This window comes from Gymnogyps californianus, chromosome 17 (genome assembly GCF_018139145.2).
Source record: "Gymnogyps californianus isolate 813 chromosome 17, ASM1813914v2, whole genome shotgun sequence".
NCBI classification, from domain to species: domain Eukaryota; kingdom Metazoa; phylum Chordata; class Aves; order Accipitriformes; family Cathartidae; genus Gymnogyps; species Gymnogyps californianus.
Window position 1 is genome coordinate 3,732,390 of NC_059487.1, and position 20,986 is coordinate 3,753,375.

Consider the following 20,986-nt stretch of genomic DNA (forward strand, 5'->3'; position numbering starts at 1 on the left):
ACATTATTGTATACTCATGCAAAAATGAGCAATTTAGTACAGTGTGAACATTACTTTAGTAAGAGGGAATGAAACTGGGGACATCCCTTTCAAATACAGAGGACAGCATCCATTACATCTCCACCCATTCATTTTTTTTTTTTTTTTTTTAAGTAGTAAAGAAGGGTAGCACTTCATTCCTTTGGGAAAAGAATCACTAACTTGAGAGGTAGCATTACCAAGATGTTAAATAAGCAGTCTGCTTTTTTCTTTTTTCTGTGGCAGTTTAACATTTCTGAGCTTCCTGTTCCTCATAGAATCATAGAATATCTCGAGTTGGAAGGAACCCATAAGGATCATCAAGTCCAATTCCCTGCTCCTTGCAGGACTACCTAAAACTAAACCATATGGCGAAGAGCATTGTCCAGATGCTTCGTGAACTCTGACAGGCTTGGTGCCCTGACCACTTCCCTGGGGAGCCTGTTCCAGGGACTGACTGCCCTCTCAGTGAAGAACCTTTTCCTAATGTCCAGTCTGAACTTGCCCTGGCGCAGCCTCATTCCATTTTCTCGCGTCCTATTGCTGGTCACCAGAGGGAGGAGATCAGCACCACCCCTCCGCTGCCCGCCTTGAGCAATGTGTAGACTGCGATGAGGTCACAGTCTACAACTCATGTCCTTTAATTGTTGGGCAAACTGCACTGTATTTAATACTATTTTCTTCTGAATTTTTAGGTAGCTTATTTGGCAATAGTTAACTTGGTTATAATGATCTCTCTATCAGTTTTTTAGGTTTTTTTTGGCAGCACTGATTTTCAGATAGCCTGTATATTTTTAGTAACCGGATACTTCGGATTGGGGCAGTTTTCCAGCTAAAATCACAAAGCCATGGGGAAGAATGAGATTTTTTGTTATCTGTAATTGAATATCTGTCTATTCAGACCCAAATTAGTGAAACACTAATTATCCAGATACATAAATAAAATAGAAAGTGCTAGTTAGTGTACCATTAATGTAGAGAAATACTACCTGTGGTTTTTAAGAATGTTCATTCTCAGACCATGTTAGTTCAACCCAGGGAAAGGCAGAAACAACTTTATTATATCTAGGAGAATCTTATTTCAGTCCAGTAACTAGAATCTGGGGTCATCCGTTGCTCATAATTTGCTCTCTAATACTGCAGTGGCATGCATGCCAAATCAAGATTTTCTCCAGATGAATCCATGCAGGGTTATTGATTCAATAAGAGAATTTTATGTCATGTACAGCATTCTCCAACTTTCCCAGGCATACTAAGAACAAGATGTTAAATGACTATCCACTTAATGTTCAAAGTGAACATTGAATGATTATTCACTTAATGTGAATATAGGTGTGTATATACACAGGGTATTTTTTGCTCTTCCAAATGAAAGAAGCACATAGTTGTCTCTAATCCTAATGGATGTTGCTCTAACTTTTTGTTTTCCATATTAAACAGATTTTCAATCTTTGGTATGCATGTACATACTGAATTGCCTTGGTATCCCTTCATTATTAATGATGAAATGCCTTTCATTGGCAGTCATTGGAATAAGAGCAGAATATGGTGACTGGCCAAATGCCTGGTGTATTTATTCTTTTTAAGAAAACTTTTTCTTATTTTGTATTTCAGGTGATATTTGAATCTGTCTCTTTGAAAGGACATCCAGGGTACATAGCTGTGGATGAAGTCAGAGTTCTCGCCCATCCGTGCAGTGAGCATTCTTTGTTTTTCTAACTGTATCAGTGTGTTATATAGCAGGCTTTACAGTCTAAAGGAGTGATTTACCCAATTTGGTCAGCACTAAAATGTCTTCTTGTATCCCTCTGAGACACCTGAAGACAATCAGCCTTGCATAATTATATAACTTTGCAAGTTGTGCAAAAACGCAAAACTGCTCTCAGTCTATAGCTAGTGCCAGGACATCTGTGGAAGTCTCTCTTCCTCTCTTGTTATGAGAACATAAAACTGATTGTTTTATTATTTCTGAATCATATCGCTGTAGAAAATCTAAAAAGCTTCTGATACTATCCTGTGTGGTTAACTTAAGAAGAAACAAACAAATTGTTTCAGTATTTCCTTGGTAAAGGACATATCCCAAAAGTGTGTGTGTCTCAACAAATGTTAAACCCACTCAGCACCCCTGTAAAGATACTAAAAGTCTCATTCAGATAATGCACTTGCACAGGAGTAGAAACTAACACAGGTTCATGATGCTGTTCAAAAATCTTAGTGTTGCATTTCTTCTGTCACAGCCATAATAATAAGCTTAGATGATTTTTTTTTCCCTTTTATTTAAAGAAACCTTGAGCCTCAATCTTTGAGTCTGAACTTATTTGGTTTCTCTATGCATCTACAGTGTGGCTTGAGGACTTTGTGTGTCTATATTGTGTATGTAGTATACAGTTTCTTCTAAAGATCTTTTTTTTTTTTTTAACAGCCTTTAACAGCCCCTCTCACTAGTTCATAGTTTTAGTGAGTGACAGCTGCTCACAAAAAAATCATGGATCACATCGATGGAGTGAAATCAACTGGTTTTCTTGCAATAAGAATTTCAAAGAACAGCTGCCATTCAGTGTGACAGACATGGTTCTGCTCAAGTTTAACAGGACATTTCTGATAACTGCAGTATGGTTAATTGCTGTTTAACTAAATTATATTTGTATTTACCATGTGCTCATTGCGCAGGCCTTTGGGTGCATTTGCTTCATTAAGGAATACTTACAATCTGTATTAACCAGATGTTGCTGATAACTGGCAGCATCCAAACAAATCCCCCAAATGGTCTGCGTGCGTTCCACAGCATGTTGAGTGGTGACTGATCCCTTTACTGGGAAAGAGGCCACTGAACAAACTATGGGGCAAAGCCTAGACAAGAAAGTTACGGGATTTAAAAAAAAAACAAAAGAGACAGGATGCTGTGTTACACCCCTACTTAATGAAGTATTTAAACTGATTTTAAATCTGTTTCTCGAAGTGTATGCAGGTCCCTCTTCAAAATTAAGTGCATTCTTGGTGACTCAAAACTGAAATGATTCAGTTAACTACTCCATTTTGAATCAGTTTGCAACGTGCAGTATAGAGAACTCATTACAAGCTGCAAGTTCTCTACAGTCTTTGTAAATGCTTCTCCTGTCTGATTCCCAGTGTTGCTTTTGTTGTTCAGCAATGACAGCCACCAGGGTAAATGTCACCAGAGTGTGTTCCATTGACTTGTACAGGCTTTGCCCCTCATTCGTTTTACAATTGTTATAACTCAAAACACAGGGACCATGAGGCTCCTGATGACCCTGGAGGTTACTGAAATTATTGATGTTATTTCTTCATTTCTGCTTTACCTTCATAGATGACAGTATAGCAGATAAACCTAAGTATCAGCAAAGACGCAGTGAAATGCCCCTAATGACACAGTAATGGAGAAAAATAATGGAGAAAAATAAATACCTTGCTGGTGTTGCCTTTTTTTTTTTTGTCCTGTGAAGGAATGCGCTGCAGTATCAATTTTCACTATGCTAAAAGCTCATTGACTATGTGTGCACGAGCACTTGCGATCATAGGACAGCCCTATGCTCCAGAAGCTGGGCAGACCTGAGGACTGGGAGTTTTGGGGTTGGTGTGACTGCACTCACCCAGGCTACGCAGCTTCATATTTGGAACTGGCTTATATCTGCCCACCTTAGACTGCAGGCAGAAATTACTAGTATTAGCCTGCAAATATTGTGTAGTATATTCTGACTGTCACCCAGAGGTAGTTTTCCAGTAAACTGTGATGCAAATTGCTGATCCCCAGAAAGCACGATGGTACAGAGTCACTGTCTTTCAGGAGCTGTCAGCAAACTGAGCGTGTGGTGAATGGAATACAGAAGCTAGATAAAAACATTTGGCATAGTGTATAGGCATGCGTTCTCTGCTCATGTGTCTATAGTAGACAAATACTTATATGTCGAGCTTCGTGCACGCACAGATACAGATGCCCGCATCCTTTTGAAGCTATTTGATTCTGATAGAAAAAGATGGGTTGGTATGTCCTCTGAAATTATGTATTTCATTGGTGTCTAATCGTACTAGAAAATGTAAAGATGAAGTTGAAAAAATCTGACCTTTAGAGTCTCATAAGGCTGTTCAGTGTGTCCTACTAAAAGTTTTCAAATGGTGCACAAACTTTCTTCTGAAGCCCAGCAAGAACTAAGTTCATTTAAAAGTGTCAGATTCAGTACTGTAATCTTTTTTATTTTCTTGTACCGAGGTAAATGAGTCTGGTATTTAGTCAAAAGATAATCCTCTGATCTAGTTCCTTTGTGAATAAATGCGATGCCTGCATTTTAATATCAGTGGTTTAATATTGAATTAATACTGAATTTAGTATCAGCAAAACAGATATCAGTGATCTTAAACTAATACAGTGATACAATACTGTCAGTTATATGAATATTTCATTTAATATCTGATTTGATATTAATGACACATTATTATTCTAAAGGTCTAGCAAGTATTTGATGGTCAATAAAATAAAACAGAAAAAAGACCCTTGTGAAAATTTGCTTTGGGTCAGTCATGCTTGACAAGCTCAGAAGCATTTGATTTTTTTTTTGACCTTTTTAGAAACACAGTTTTCTGAAGAAAAGAAATTACTCAATTATTCTTTATAGCAAGCAGTAAGAAATTGTGCTGATGACCATGAACTTGTGTTGTGATTTGATCTAAGTTTTTAGATGTACCAGAGCTCTGTATGATCCCTTAGGCCATCCTCTGTCAGATCGATAATCCACCTCACTCCGCAGTGAGTAGTTAAATACTGAAGGACAGCTTTATTTTGCAAAATCATTTTGTCAAGGATAGGCCCTAATGCTTTGCTGAGTGTTTATATCTGTGTTGGTGTAACACAGTCAATTACTGCCTTGCTCTACCCTTGCAATACTTTTCATCTTTTGTTAGGAAAAGCACCTCATTTCCTACGACTTCAGAACGTGGAGGTTAATGTGGGACAGAATGCGACATTCCAGTGCATTGCGGGGGGAAGTGGTCGCAGCATGACAAACTCTGGCTCCAGGTAAAGTAATGCACTTTTTTTTGTGGTGTTTTTTTTTGTTTGGTTGGTTTTGGTTTGGTTTGTTTACTTTTTAAAGTGAAATAAGTAGATAGAGAAAGACTGGGTGGTGGAGCAAAATCTTTTCATCAAGATCCTTTGAGAACTGCCTTAAATTGTTTCTAGGTGAGAGTTTAAGGTGACAAAGTACAGAGTTATGATACAGAAGATGGAAAAAATGGCCATGGTGACAGCAAAATTTTGATTTCAAACAAATGCCCATGTACCTGTAAGCACTCAGTCGTAAAGCAGAAGAGACAGAACAAGTGGAATAGTTCTTCACTTCTGCTTTATTATGCAATCTGTTTTCCTCTCACCCTCCAAAAATGTCCTCAGCCCAGAGTCAGTGACAGTATGTTAAGAAGGAAACCTACTCTAAGGTCTGAGATTACTACCTGGATGGTGAAAACAGGCAAAACCAGTTTGTACCCACTGTTTTTTTTCCTCCCAGTTTCCCTTGGCTGCATTTGATAGCAGATTGTTCCTTTTAGTCACTCACTAAAAGACCAAAACATTCCCTCTCTTAATATCCATATTTTCACCCTGTTGGTTGGACTTGAAAGACTGGGTCGTGCTATTCAGGTGGGTGTAGTAACAACCTTAAGAATGCATTTTCAGTTCTAGAGTTAGAAAGGGAACATATATCAAACTGAAGATGTGGAGTGCATGTTTCCCGGTGAAGGACAAAATTATTTCTTCTGCCCTTTGAAGTGCTCTAATATGTGGAGTCCCAACATTACCATGCGCTATACATAGAGCTCTTCTAGAAGCCTTTAAAATAGTTGAGCTCTTCGCTTCTTCTGAACTTTTGTGCCATTAAACACCTAACGTCCCAAACAAGTCAAGAGGATTCTCTTGCTGTATGTACTGTGCGTGTACATAGGGCAAACGTAAACTTTCAGAGCGCTTAAGCCAGTCAACAGTTTTTATTCTCAGCTTGGACTGATGTGACTGAGGGCCTGACCACCCCTGAACTTGTAACATCTGAGGCAGACAAGATTGGCCTTTGTCATGGTTGCTATGGCATTTGCAGTCAAGTAATTAACAGATTTACTCAAACTTTTTTATTGACTTCAGACATTTTAATAAACTTTAAAAATAACAGTTTCAAATCTAGTTTAAATACTAGGGGAGGAATCAGTTCACCTAATCATAAAAATGAAAATTAATACTGGGAGAAAGGCTTGAGTTGGTGAGAGAGGTAGTCGGCATTATGTAAAAATGACTTGACGGTCACTTCAATTGTAGTCTCATCACAGCTGTTCTCCTAAAAATTACATTTTTATCTGAAATTTGTTAACCTGTGATGTACTTCTAGCATCCACTAAGATATGTTTTTGGCTTATTCTTTATCTTTTTTGTGTTCTTTCAGTGAAATCTTTCCACAGTTATGACTTAGATGTGTGTAAAAACACTTCTGACCTGAAGCAGTATGAACCTTTTCCTGTGAGAAGCAGGGGTTTGGGAGGAAATCGTTATTGTTGCTAGTAGAAACCTGTTTTCCATTCTCTAAAATTGAAACATTTAATGAAAATAGCCTTGGAAACACCCCCAAAAACTGATTACTGGAAATTGGCAAAACAGCAGTGTGTTTTCCTTTGAAACTCCTAATAAATGAGACCAACTGAGCAAGTTCAGGTGTTTATGCTGTGGAGAACTTCTATTTCTAGCAAATTCTTCATCTGTCCCTTTTCCAGTTGGGAAGATGTAGTCTGGCATTGGTGGAGAGGTTTATTGAGGAATGTTGGACGTATAAGGATGTCTGCTCATCCAACTGGTTTATTTAAATTGGTCCAGAATCAAAGTTTTACATCTGAAAATGCCAAGTTTATAAAATCTGTTCATTTGTAGCGTTTTCCCAGGTGTATACAAACCAGTCAGTTGTCGTATTTTCATATCCTAGCCAGGCCTCTAAATATACTGTGTACAATTGCATAGTCTGAGCTGTCACTCTCTAGCCTTTTCGGTAAATATAACACATCAAATGCCCAAATATGTTTCAAAAATTAAATACAGGTGAAAACTTAAATATATGTGTAAGAATATTTAAGCCCTAGTTCATACAACCCTGTAAATTTTTCAAGGGTATGGCTAGCAGTCTTCTCTTGAGAAATTGTGCTTGTATAAAATCTAGCCTAGTGATGTGAACACGAAGGTCTGAACAATGTTAAGAAGCATAACAAAGAATGAATTACACATGGGTGCATAATCTGTGTGTCTTCATAACTTGCATTATTTTTGTCTGCCTTTACAGCAGTGGAATGGAAGGGACACAGCATTAATGGTCACTCGAGTGGTCAACCATAGACGTTTTTCTGCTACTGTCAGTGTAGCTGACACCTCTCAACGCAGTATCAGCAAGTACCGATGTGTCATTCGTTCAGATGGTGGATCTGGAGTTTCAAATTATGCAGAATTAATAGTGAAAGGTAGGTTGCATTAAAACAGCAGTTTATGCAAGATGAGTATTTCGTCCCAGATGGCAACTACGTATAAAACATGACATCCTATTGGACCTTCTCCTTTCATTCATATTAAGTAAGAAAAAAGGGTAAAAATGACATGAATTTCAATCATTTTCTTAAAACAAATGTTTGAATCAAAACTTTGGATAAAGCCCTCTTCATAAGCTTTTGTAGTAATGCATGGTAGCTATGGATACTTTTACTGTAGTCAGCTAAACAGTTTGGCTGTCAGTCAGCTTCATCTGCCTTCCTTTACGATATTTTTATCAGGCATAAATAATCTTGTGATAGAGCATTTTATGTCAGAAGAGTCTGCTCAAGGCTGCTGGGAGTAAATGATGGGATTGAGTCTGCTGATGTCCTGAAGTACGCAGTAGAAACATCAGTAGTTCTTGAAGGATGCTAGGGTTTTAGCCCTGTTATTTACTGTGATTCAAGAGCTGATACTGTGCCTGACACATGCAAGATGTGTCTTAATCTTGCCTTCATGAGGCATGCGGTAAAGTGCTATTTACTGTGCTGCTACTTTTTTTTTTTTTTTTTTTAAAACTTACCTTGAGCTGCACCACAGGAATGCTCACTGACTCTTAGGTGGAGAGATCAGTGGGTGACTAAGTGGCTCCTGAGACGTTCTGTGTTTAGGGTGGGAGTGATGTGAGGTGGGAGGAATTTGAAGTATGGGTCTGCTCACAGAGTATAATTTTATTGATCTAAATGTTTCACTTTTCTGTGAAAATGGAGGGCTGCTGTAGAAACGAGATCGCTTTTGTCCACTGTCCTAGTTTCTGCCAACTTACTCTGTCATTTGATGATCAGTATACTGATGCCGTTACAATGCCTTAAATATAGTGTTGCGTGGTGCAGATATTCAGACTACACAGATTGTGAAGAGAATGCTCCTATTGCATGCCAAGTGCTTTTAATTCCCACTTGGTGATCTTGCATCTTGTTCAAATTCAGAGGAGTTAATTCATGATTAAAATGGAATTGAGTTGCCAGGAGTAGCATATCTAGTATTGTATCATAGCTAAATAGAGGGAAGGCAATCTTCCAGAGCAACCACATATCAGAATATGCAAAGTTGAGTAGGTGCCTGACACTTTCATGTTCATTGATGTAAAAAGGGAAAAAATAGAAGAATAAGTTATAACCATGAATGGTTGGATGTCCACCAGGAGAGATGTTGATAGATTCATTCCTGGATTACTCAAGCAGACACCTAGCTAGAAGAAATTCTAGGAGAGTAATATTGTTATGGGAAGGTACACTCCTCTGCTCCTTGCTCCTGTTTAGTAAGCAGGTAAGGTTAAGTGGTTCATTTGAGGTTAGTTTGATGCAGCACTGTGACACACTGGGATTGCATGGATGAGTGCTTTCAAACAGTCTGACTAATTTTAGTGTGGATAATAGCAAATCTGTTATGCATGCACACAGGCTGAAATGAAAGCAAATTGGAATTGTTTAATTCTGAAGAGATGTTTATTGAATTGCAATAATGTACTTGGGTATACATTAAATTAGTCTGTAATTGAAGTTTTGCTCAATTGATAGTCCTGCCCCTAAACCCACTAAATCCAAGCTAATACTCTGCTTCTCACATGCTTTCTCTTGATCAGTTGAACATAAAATCATAGGGGATTTCTTCAACAAAGATTAAGGTTTAAAAGTGTATCTTTGTATCTTTTTAATGTAAGGATTCATTTGCTTCCCTATGCATAAGATGTTTTATTGTAATATTGAGAAAGGCAAGAGTAATTTACATTTCTCAATATTGAATGATAATATTTGGCAGATACAGAAAGAGAGGTTTTGCTTTGAAATGCACGTACTTCTTCTACACCCTAAATTGGAACAATAGATACCTATTTCAGCAAATGAAATGATCAATGAAATTAAACACTCACCACCTTCTGCTGCCCCCCCAAGTCCTCCCCTTGCTTGTCTATGTGGACATCTTTACTAAGAAGAGTGTATTATTGTAAAGTAATTACTGGAAATCTTATACAAAAGATCATAACTTTATTAGTTTCAAATTATTACAGTATATTTAGTGGCAGGAGATACCTTTGTAGTACTGTGAAAATGCTATTCTGTAGACAGCTATTTGCTGTATATGCTAATGCTTTTCTGTCTTCTGGCTCTGTTGCAAGGCTTGTATAAATGACAATACGTTTATTCTTCTCTTTGCACTCTAGAATCATCATAGTCAAGCCAGAGAAACCTATCATTTCCGTCTGTACACCTTACCATCCTTTGGTGCTCCAGTGGAAATAGCTCTTCTCTGTTTCTTATCTCTCACTGTTGCACATACAGTAATTTAATACAATTTTGTACAGTGCAGTTTTCAAAAAACCCAGAGATTCTACGTCTTGCTATACTGATCACATATGAATGGAATGCTTGTTGTCTGTAATTTTCTTTTAAGTAAAAGCTGCGTGGCAGTTACTCATATTCTGATCTAAATGTTGGTTTTGCTTGTGTAAAGATTGTTTAAAATACTGTGGAAATTGGCTGGAATCTTATCATTTAAGGTCTGTATTAATGATCGTGTCCTTCCAGGACACCTGTCACATTATGTAAGGTTGTGAATAATGTTTTAAACTCTGTGTGTGTGTGTGTGTATGGAGCTTTGTTTGCAATTGTTTTTTTTTTTTTCCGATCCCTTTCAGATATTCTGGCTGCCTAAATTAATTACTCAGTACATGGTGGGAATCTGTGGAGAGCTGTTAAAGAGGGAATATTACAGCATCTATAACCTATTTTTCATGAGCCAATTTTTCTGATATTTTTCACTCTCCAGGAAGTCCCTCAAAATTATTTTGTTGCTACCTGATGCAAATACTTTTAAAGCTCATGACATTTTCTTAGGGTCTGTTCTGCTGCTACAGAGGTAGGAGTACTCAACAGAGCCCCTCTACAGACCTCCAAGGGTATGTTCTAGTTCTCTTCAGTTTTGTCTTAGTTGATTTTCAAAGTGTTCAGTTAGCCAGCACAGACGAAAAACAGTCTGTCTCTTAACTGAGTGGCTTTCTGTCATCCTTGTGATACTGTGGGACAGTCACTCTTTTCTTGAGGTTTTTAGACGTGAGAAGCTGATGCCTTCAGTGACACCAGAGGGAGAGGTGGTTTCTTTTTCAGAGTTGCTTACTATTTTTTCTCTAGGTCTTTTCTGATGTGATGCTTGTTACTGTAATTGCACCCTCTGTTTATTAACTTACCAGGTACACAGTGGAAACTACTCTTGTGATCTGAGTCTTTTCCTAATAAGTAGGCACTGGAATTTAAAAAAAACCAAAACACAAGCCCCCCCCCCCCGCCCCAAACCACATACACAAACACCAAACAAAAAAACACAACAAAAAAAAACCCTGTCAGGTTATCAGAGTTGAGATACTCAAGCGTGAAAAGCATGCAAAATAATTAGACATTTAAATAAATCTGTATATTTAAGCTTCTCCAGTATTAAATATACTGTTCAAATTCCAGATTCACAAATATAAGGGAGATTCATCAAGGAAAACTTCTACAGGTGTTTTGACTATCTCAGTATTTATTATTGGAGCTGTGTCCAGAATAGTTTCGGTTAATTATTAAATAGCAGGAAGTTCTATTAGAAGACAGAGCTTTCTGGAGCTTAAAAGTAGTAAGAAATAAAACCACTTCTATTCTACAGCTGAGCCTGACCTTGGGCTGGAGCTGGCCCTAGAAATGTTGCATCAGGCCGTCCATAGGTTTCCTTGAATAAAACAAGGGCAGTGTAGGTATGAAAGTACATAATATGGCGTTACACATGTACTCTAGAGTAGAGCTTGTTCCTGGGATGAAAATATAGTTGTCTTCAATGTAATTGTTTAGGATGCCCACAAACTCCAAAGTCTTTCACTTCATATAAAGCAATTACTAAGAGAGGTGGTGGATACGAAAAAGATCCTTTAAAGTTTTTGTTTGTTGGTTTGGTGTGTTTTTTTTTTTTTTTTTTTTTTTTTTTTTTTTTTAAATTTATTTTCATGCCTGATGCACAGATAGTTCTATACCCCAGGATATTCATGCCAAATGTACTCATTAAAACTGGCATAATATATTACCCCATGATGGCAAGGATAACTACTGTTTCCGTGGTGGTACTCAAGTCCCCAGATTTCACTCAGGAGATTGGCGGTGTTGATGTGAAAAGTAGACACTGTGCTGCAACTATCCTCTTTTGCCATCAGGGTGGCTGGAAGACTGAGTCCATTCCCTCCCTTGGAACCATTTAGGAGATAAGCTCAGCTGTGGTATATGTGCGTTTTAGATTTTACTGTTAAAAAAGTATTTTTTCTAGTATGCATTAATAAGTTCAGATAGGAATTTTCATACCTTCCAGCTACTTATCAGACTCATCCAGATTGCAGAAGTTGCTGGGTAGATTTGAATTCATCTGCCTGAGTAATGCACATTAATCAAGGTCCTCGAAGTTATCACCTTGTGAACAGGAGAAAGTCTCTTGCTGGCGCTACCAACAGTGTCAGTAAAGCTGTGATAATGAGGGTTCCCCTCGGGCTGCGTGCTCTCTCTTTCTCTATTTTTTCCAGTTTACACAAATAGATTCAGTCTGCAGAATTTACATGTACTGTACCATGAGAAGTTAAGTATAGGTTTGATAAAGCATGTAATGATGTTGCTCTTTCGAACACTATACCAGCACAGAATGGGTTTTGTGTGTGTGTGCGCATGCGAACCGTTTATGAAGGTTATGCTGCCTTTGAAATTACTGAACAAGGGAGAATGGCTTTGTGATTGTAGGGTGTCTGAAAAAGCCACTTACATTCTTTTTTTTTTTTTTTTTTTTTTTTTTTTTTGCAGTCACAGTGGTGTAGGGAATGTAATACTTCCTTCCTTGGTGTTTGCATCTGGCTGGTAATTACTTGAACTTGTCGTTGCTCTGTTTAATCGTCTAGTTCGGTGTAGTCCAATAGCAGTTGCTTTAACTCAGTTTTAATCATTAGGTGGGTGTGTGGTGAGAAAAGAGGAGGCAAAGAGATTACAAACGCTCATTCACTCTCACCAAGAGCTTTAACTCCACTTTCTTTTCTTTCAGTCCAACTTAGTAGCTTTCCGTGAAGTGGATGGGAGAGATATGAAGACAAAGAGAGTGTTTCATAGAAATCGGCAGTTAGTATGAACCATATGTGTTCTTTCAAAAGGAAACATTTCCTTCTCCTTCTGTTTAACCTCCGAAATAGAACTGGGAAATGAAGCCATTTCCTTGAGAACTGATTAATGTATACTTTATATACAGGATCCAATTTTCAGAATTGCACCGTGCTACACAGACTTGCAGTCATGTTCTAGCATGTGCATTCCTTGTTTCTTATATTTACATTAGTCAACAGGGTATAAATTAGAGTAAGCATATCCAGGAAGAATACAAAGCTACAGCTGGGCTACAAGGAAAGTTCATAAACTAATGGTATATTGACAATTCAATCTTTATTTTTTCCCCAACTTTTTATATCTCTTTCTTCAGTAGCCTCTCTGTTTCTGTGTAAAATGAGCAGGGAGTACTGTCTTAAAACTTTATCTTGATTGTAGCCACTTGGGAAATTATAATGGCTTTCCCATCACACCACTGAGTTGGGTTTCAGGAATTTCTTGAAAGATTAATGGTGTGCATAATTTGTGGGTTTTTGTTTGTTTGTTTTGGGGTTTTTGTTTGTTTGTTTTGGGGTTTTTGTTTGTTTGTTTTGGGGTTTTTGTTTGTTTGTTTTGGGGTTTTTGTTTGTTTGTTTTGGGGTTTTTGTTTGTTTGTTTTGGGGTTTTTGTTTGTTTGTTTTGGGGTTTTTGTTTGTTTGTTTTGGGGTTTTTGTTTGTTTTTCTTTGAGGCAAATGTAAGTCCAAGAGTTCTGGTTTTATTCTGACTGAAATGTCACTTGAGACTGGTAGAGAGGTAGGCATGGGATGAATTTGCTTGGACTTGTTTTTAATGTAGAGATTTCTAAGTCTGATATTGCTGATGTATAAAGGTCTTGACTAAATACAAGATATAAATGCAATAATAAATGGAGAAAGACTGAGGAACAATCTTTTTGAAGCAGAAGGGACTCGAGTAAATATCCTTTAATTTTCCAAGGATGAAGAGTGTTATGGAAAGCTCTTCCTTCCTTCCTTGTCTGTGAAATTGTCTCCAGCCTCCCTGATGCATCTTGGGTACCAGTTGTTGCTGTGGCGTGGTGAGCAGACAGCTCATGTCAACTGCGGTTCTGCTGACTGGAAGTCATGGGGGAAGGAGTCCTCACTGGTCTTACAGAAAGCTCTGATAGCTCACTCTGATAGTAGTGAGGAGGTATCTCAGGGTTATTTTCTTCTCTCTCAAGACTATAAGAAATAGCTTTTCCTTACATGAAGCTGTGATTAACTTGGTAAAAGATGTGCGTTTTTTATTTATCTTTAATTGCAGTTACTTGAACAGAGTTAACTGCAAGATTCCTTGTGGGGAGAAGGGAGCTTTCTTGCTGCTTTGGTTAGTAACTGTCTTTCGTACTTTATGTCATTTTCCTTCTTACCTCCATTCAAAGGGAACAGAGAGAATCTCCAAAGAACAAAAATACTGAAAGGGAAAGCATCACTGGGTGGTAGACCTTCTCCTTTCTCTAGACTCTCTCTGCTTTCCTTGACTTTTCCACGAGTTGATCTTGTAGGCTAGACCTCTATAGAAAAGGATGGTAAGCCTTGTTCTCTCATCTGCAGTTCTGAGGTGCCTTATCCCATCAGACAATATAAAGGAGAAAATGGGCATCAAAGTCTAAATAAGCTGTCTTGTCATAGCATCCTCAATCCTAAAATGTTAAAAATGCTTCAATAATTTATATTAAATTTTGGTCTTCAGATAAAAGACAGGGTCCAAAAATTAGTGGAAATAGAATGTTATTTACTGGTGTGTATTCCAGTAAACCATACCTACCTATTAACTTCCTAGTTAAGAGGAGGCTCCCAACGAACAGTGCAGCTGGCGGAAGCAGGGATTCTGGCAAAACACAAATGAATGTGTTTCAGCCTACCTAGGATTACGCTTGTGTTTGAAAAGTATGGACAAGGTAATTTCACATATTTCATGCTGCCTTACATCTTGCAGAAAGCAGTGATGCGACTTTCTAGTATATTGCTGCTGGGTGTAAAGAGTGTTAACTATTAACTCAAGTTCTTGGGTTTTCAATGCTGGAGGCTTCCATTGTGCTGTAGTATCCATTTGTCAGTCTACAGAGTCTTGCAACTACCAGTACTCATTTATTTATTTTTAAAAGGAAGGGAAGAGTAGCAGTTACTTGGCCAGTATTATTTCTCCTCCCCCTTAGCTTTCTAGCATGTTTTCCAAGTGTAGTCAGAATGCAGAATTAACACTTTATATCACTTTTTCTCCAACCTATGCTGCTGTTTCTAGTAAGGTGTTTTCCTGCTAGATTATCCCTATGGTTTACGTCCTGTAGTTGGAACTCTCAGCCTTCTCTGTTTCTAGTTAAAATTATCAAGAAGGTTTAAGGCAACTGCATGGAAATTAATTCAGGACTGTCGATGCTCAGAAAAGAGCATCAAATGCTAAGGACATATCCCAAATGCCTTTGCTAACTGGAAACTTTCTTGTAGTGGATCGGTTGGTAACTCAGACCACCACGTGTGCCATTGTAAAATGTGTCTGGCAGCTTTTCATTGTTCTTTGTTTCTTTTTAATGTACAAATTTTCATGCAGGTTTATTGCTAATGATGCCTATGTGATGTTACAGTTCAAAATTACACTTTTTTTTGCTTATACCTTAGCTAAAAGATTTAGCAGAAAAGATGACTCGCATTCATTGTTAACTCTCTTCTGCTCATCTTTCTCCTGCCTGTTTAATTGTAGCAAAGTTATTAATGGGCTTCTCCTGGAAAATAGAATCTAAGGCTGTTCTTAATTTATCCACCCTGTGGTTACAATCCTGTTAAATGCTTTTAATTCAAGAGATGTCCCTTGAAGTATCATCTGTCACCGTACTTGGATGTTGGTGAAGAGTCTGGTATGATTTAGGCATACTTGGACACTTGTGAGATACAGTTGTTGGGTATGAGCTGTTATCTCAGCAGGAAAGATTTCCTTTTCACATCAAAATATTACTTCTGTTGCAGCAGAAAAAAACAACCTAAAAAAAGTAGTGCTTAATATGAAATGCAGGCGAGGATGCATCAGATTTCTTAGTATGAAAGGATGAATAAACCGGCAAAACAAAGAGTATATTTACAATACAGAGAGACCTATAAATCCCGTCTGTATCGGAGAAACAAATTGATTTCCAGTGAAGGGATTAGACTGCTTCTGTAGATGCAAATGCCTCAGACCAATGTGATTATTGGAACTTTTAAAGTTTTTGCAGCGCTAGACACAGCGTAAGGAAGCGTAGTTACTGATCTCTTTCAGAAATGCAGTAGTTACTGCAGCTAATAGGGTTTCTGCAAAGGTATTGTATTTGTTTTAGGAAGACTGAACTAAGAAGTTCAAAATCACCTGTGGAAGGGACAATTTCTGTCCTGAGCAAGGTGCTAATGAATTCCCCAGCCATCTTTGCCTTGATTTAAGCTTTACTCTTTGTTGGCAGTTTACTGTGAATCTGCTTAGAGCATGGTTGGGTTTCTTAGGATATGTGAAATGGGTGCCCAGCTTTTATATTTATTTTTATTGTTAAAAAAAAAATACTGCAAAGCAAGATATAGAACAGTTAAAAGCAATATGTTGGTTCCCAGTGATCTGTGCTAAAGACCACCTTACCTTCATTTATTTTACTTAGCTTTTTTCCCTTTGTACATCTTGAACCACCTTTGATTGTGTTGAGGTCTAACCCTTTCTTAAACAATCTCTCTTCATGTACGTACTCAGCCTTCTTACAGACTTCCAGGTCTGTGTGTTATACACACACTTCTACCTCCTTTTCTTTTGAGTGTACCACTACATGTGCTGCAACTGATCTACTGTATGGGCACTTGTTAAACTACTCTGCTGTGTTTGGATGTTGGCATTTACAAGCTGAAGCTCCAATCCTAACATGAAGAAGATTGCAGGTTTCAGAGGAAAGAATGATGGAGCCTTGTAAACACAGAACGGTTGAGTTCAGAGCTAAGGATATTAGGGCAGCTCCAGAATCTTTTTAGCTTCAAAGCTAGGAGATGACAAAAGTCTTTTAAAGTCTGTTAGCGGTGCTGAATGGAGGCCGTTCAGCAAGCTTGTGTTAGGTATTCAGGTGAATGGGATTTTTAAAGTTTGCATAGCATTTACCTCTGAATGATGGGGCTGAACTGCTTTGCTTTCAAAGCCAGTATAACTGAACTCCAGGGAGAAGCTGGGCGTTGGTATGTTTGCATTTGTCCTATCTGAATGAAGAGATTAAAGGGCATGTTTCTGTGTTAAGGAAAGAATGATCATTTTGAAGGTAGTTCCCCATTCAACTGTGAGATTATTTGAGACAAGAAAATAGGCAAAATTGTAGTTTTGAACTGAGATTTTGCAGTCGTCTTCCACTTCTACTCAATTGAAGAATGCTTCCTTTTTCTGAGCAAATAAATACACTTCTCATAGAATCACCACCGTAAAATTTGTTGTGCTGTTTTTTAGCTTTGATCTGATGTGTTAAATACCACCACTTGTTCCCCCCTTTTACTGGTGCTGGGACACTGGTTCAGATCACATCCTCACTGTTACCCCTGTCTTGCTGTGACTTTTAAAAAACGCTTTAGATCTAAGAGCAGAAACCTGCTGAGCAGCAGTTAAATAGGGTGATGATTACAGCAAGCCCTGCCACTATTGTAATCATTAGCCTATGAATTTGAGAAGAAAAAAACATAAGATGACGTTTCCTAGCTCTCTACAGTCCATACTGCCTGCTGAACAGCTATGGTATAACACCTTCAAGGTGGACCTTGTAAAACTCTGGCTTGGCTTCTTCATAGACGTCTCCTAGTGTTGCTGATTTTTCTAACTTTCCTTTTATTATGAATGATTTCAGCTGCAGCATTGTGCTCTGCTATGCTGCACAAATATGTAAAAATCCCTTTCTGAAGAAGTTATTACAGTCCTCTTTCTTCTTTTTTTTTAACCAGCTTTCTCTCCAGTGCATCTCTTGCCTCTCTCTCTTTCTCAGCAGGAAACTTTCCATCAGTACTTGTTTGTATGTGAGGAAGATGCAAATAGCTGCAAGACTTAGGCTCTCTCTCTTTGGATCTTATAAATCAGTCTTTGCATATGCTTTACTGTTCTATTTATTAGCCTGCAGCTAATACTGAATTACATGACAGACTACAGCTTACGAACTGTTTGTTCCCTCAGCAGGATACAGACACAAATTAAAATGGAACAGGTTTGGATTGCTTACTTCCTTAATTTTCTCTTTTCTTTCCTTCATGTTATGCCAAATCCTTCTTTTGTTGCTGCTGCTGCTTGTGAGTTTTTGACTGATCCTTGTGAACACTGCTGACCATATATTTCCTTTTAATCAGCAGTATGGTATTATTCAGTCTTCTGACCCAGGTTGCTCACTAAATAGTGATCTGTCAGTATTTTCCATGATGTTGAGGTTGAAACTCTTAAATATAAGCACTTCTGTGCTTGCTCTTACATTGTTTTCTACCATCTCCCTTCTACTTAACCTTATGTCTGTTAGATACCTTTGCTCTACTTGATGAGTCTTGCAAATGATTTACTTTTGTTTGCCTTGTGTCAAGAATATGGTACTTTAGGGATGATCAAGAATTTTGGTACATTGGTTTTGTTGCCTATTGGTTAGGCCAGTCAGAGCATGCAGCAATCACTTAGCTTGTGGAAAGTTTTATGATTATTGTTGTAGTCACAAACTCATATGCTCTTGACAATTGAAATCTTGTAGTGGACAAGCATTTTGTGTGAATTTCTGTATATCTAACTATGAGAAGTCCTAAGTGTAATACTTTTTCAGTAATTTCTTTTTCAGGATTTAAAATGGGGGATGTTCACTTGATGCCAATATTAAATTATGTATTCAAAGCTCTGAGAGCCTGAGTCTTGATTTTGTAAATGGCCTCTGACAATTGGGTGCTCTGTTTATTTTCTATTACCTACTAAGAAAGGACAGGACTACGTTAAGAGCTGTATGGATCAGGTGACACATGTTGAAGGCAGACAAGGCTTAACTCTGCTATCTAGAATTGAACTGCACACTGACAGTAATTAGGGAAAATACATTCTTTGTCTCCAAGATACAACCTTTTCACCATACGCATGGTCCTCTCCAAAGCTCTGCCAATTGGATATAATTTAGCATTAGTTAATAGTGCGTTTAGTCAAGGAGTCTGAGGAAACTCATTCTGTTATAGAATTATCCTCAAATTCACCGTAATTCCTTTTTATGTCATCTTCTTGGAATCACAGTACTGTTATAGTCTTTGCAGTAGGATTATTGGTTTTTCCTGAGCAAAAAGGAAATTTTAATACTCTTCATTAAAGCTGTGATAGTTTCAGTAGGAACTAGACTATTGTCTCTTCCAAGATTTACATGCAAATTAGAGGATCTGAATTTTCTGCATGCCTCAGCTCCAGGTGTAGCACTTCTATACTCATAAGGAAGTTTTATTGTTTTTCATATATCTCATCTCACTTACAGATGTAATGACAGAAAGAAAAAATGTTTAATCTAATTTGACCTTTTGCAATATGCAAGCCATGGAATTTACAAGTCATTCTTGCATCATGTGCAATACCATATGAATAAAGCAGAATAGTTTTCAAGAGAGATTGATCGTGATTAAAAGTTTTTGAATTATAGAAAATCTCAACAGCCTTAGCTAAGCTCTTTAAATACTTAATTATCTTCACTGCTTAGCGTCTATACCTTATTCCAGTCAAACGTTTCCAGCTTTTGCATCTAACAGTCAGATCTTAAGTCTTTCTGCTAAATATAACAAATCTTGAAGTATTGAATGTTTTGTTGTTCTGTAGGAACTTGTATTGACCACGATCTTGGCTTTGTTTGGTTATCTTATGTAAGTGTCTTAAGTATCTTTGCAAGGTCCCTTATTCTGTTGAAGCGCTGCTATCAGTTCTGGGGAAAGTATCCCAAACTGGACTTTCACATATATTTGTGAAACATTCTCTTTTGTTTCTGCAATGAACGCTTTTACTTACCATGTTTGTTCTCTTTTCTTGCTATGGAATAGGAAACTTCTAAGCACATAGATTTTTATTGTTTTGGGTTTTTTTCCCCCAATTCTAACACAAGCCTTTTCAGCAGTGACAAAGAAAGGAACTATAAACATGTACTACATGCTTAAGAAAAATCACTTTTTCCACACAGAATGTTTCAGATTGTTTCATGTGGCAGGAGATGGTCATTGCCTACGTGATGAATTTCTGGACTCAATACAGTAACAAACAATAAATGTATTAATAAGAAAGTGTAGTGGATGCCTTAAGGAATGGCTAATGGAGACTTGATGGAAGCTGTTGGTTTTCAGTTCAGGTGTGGTAAAACTTAACATTATTTTTTTTATCAGACATCCTTTTGGTGTCAGTCACAAAAAGAAAAAAGAAATGTCTTGAGCCTCCCCCCTCCCCCCCACCAAGGCATTTGTGTCACAGAAAAGCTTTCGTAATTGGGACATGCAAGTATTTGTGTGCACTTGCACCACATTTCTAACGCTGCCTACGTACCATGAAGGCTAAACTTGTTCCATAGTATCAAGATGTGTTCTCTGGCATGTTAGATTTTGGATATTTTGAAGGAATATGGGGGCTCTCGCACGCCTCCTGTCCCTAGCCTTTGGATCAGTGCATGAGTGCCTTGGGAACCGTGTGCTGTTTTATCAACGTTGAACTGGCTAGCAAAAATGTGAGCAAAAGGATAAATGAAGTGATACTGTCTGTGGCCTTCTTGCTCTGATAGCTATGAACTACGTCACTGTCATCTTTGTTTCTCAGCTCCGTAGCATGTGCTGTGGCGATCAGTACCTCATCTAGGAGGTAAATTTTCCAGATTTTTAGTTGGATTTTAGGAAACGTTTTTCAGAATTGCTTGTGTTTCTCTCTGTATTTATGTGCTTTAACCCTGATAGGAATAAAGCACAGAAAGTGTTTTGTGAGCATTGGCAACCAGTCTGTCATCAGCAACTAGGTGAACTGGGTGAACTTGGCCATAATGGAAAATGAAATGCATATGATTCTGGAGTAAATGAGACTCAAATCTTGTTTGGTGCTGGGTCTCCCACCCTTTTCCTTTTTTGCAGGAGTACTGTGTGGTAGTTTCAATCTTCCCCAATTTCTTGCAGGCTCTGGAATGTTTTTTGTGGAAATACCAAGACCTATCACCCATCATTACAGCTATCGTAGTGAACAGCACACCATGCAGCATATTGGAATTTCTAGCATTTATTACTGCGTCAAAATGCATTTTGTGAGAAAAGAGAAAGA

At 37.9% G+C, this 20,986-nt stretch overlaps 1 protein-coding gene across 1 annotated transcript in view; it reads left to right on the forward strand.

The window, feature by feature from the left end:
- The window catches only part of PTPRT (protein tyrosine phosphatase receptor type T), a 462,241-nt gene that overhangs the window by 183,558 nt on the left and 257,697 nt on the right, over nt 1–20,986 (forward strand). Inside the window, 4 exon segments of the mRNA XM_050907140.1 lie at nt 1,633–1,714; nt 4,936–5,007; nt 5,010–5,050; nt 7,341–7,515. Of these exon segments, the coding sequence (XP_050763097.1) occupies nt 1,633–1,714; nt 4,936–5,007; nt 5,010–5,050; nt 7,341–7,515 (370 nt within the window).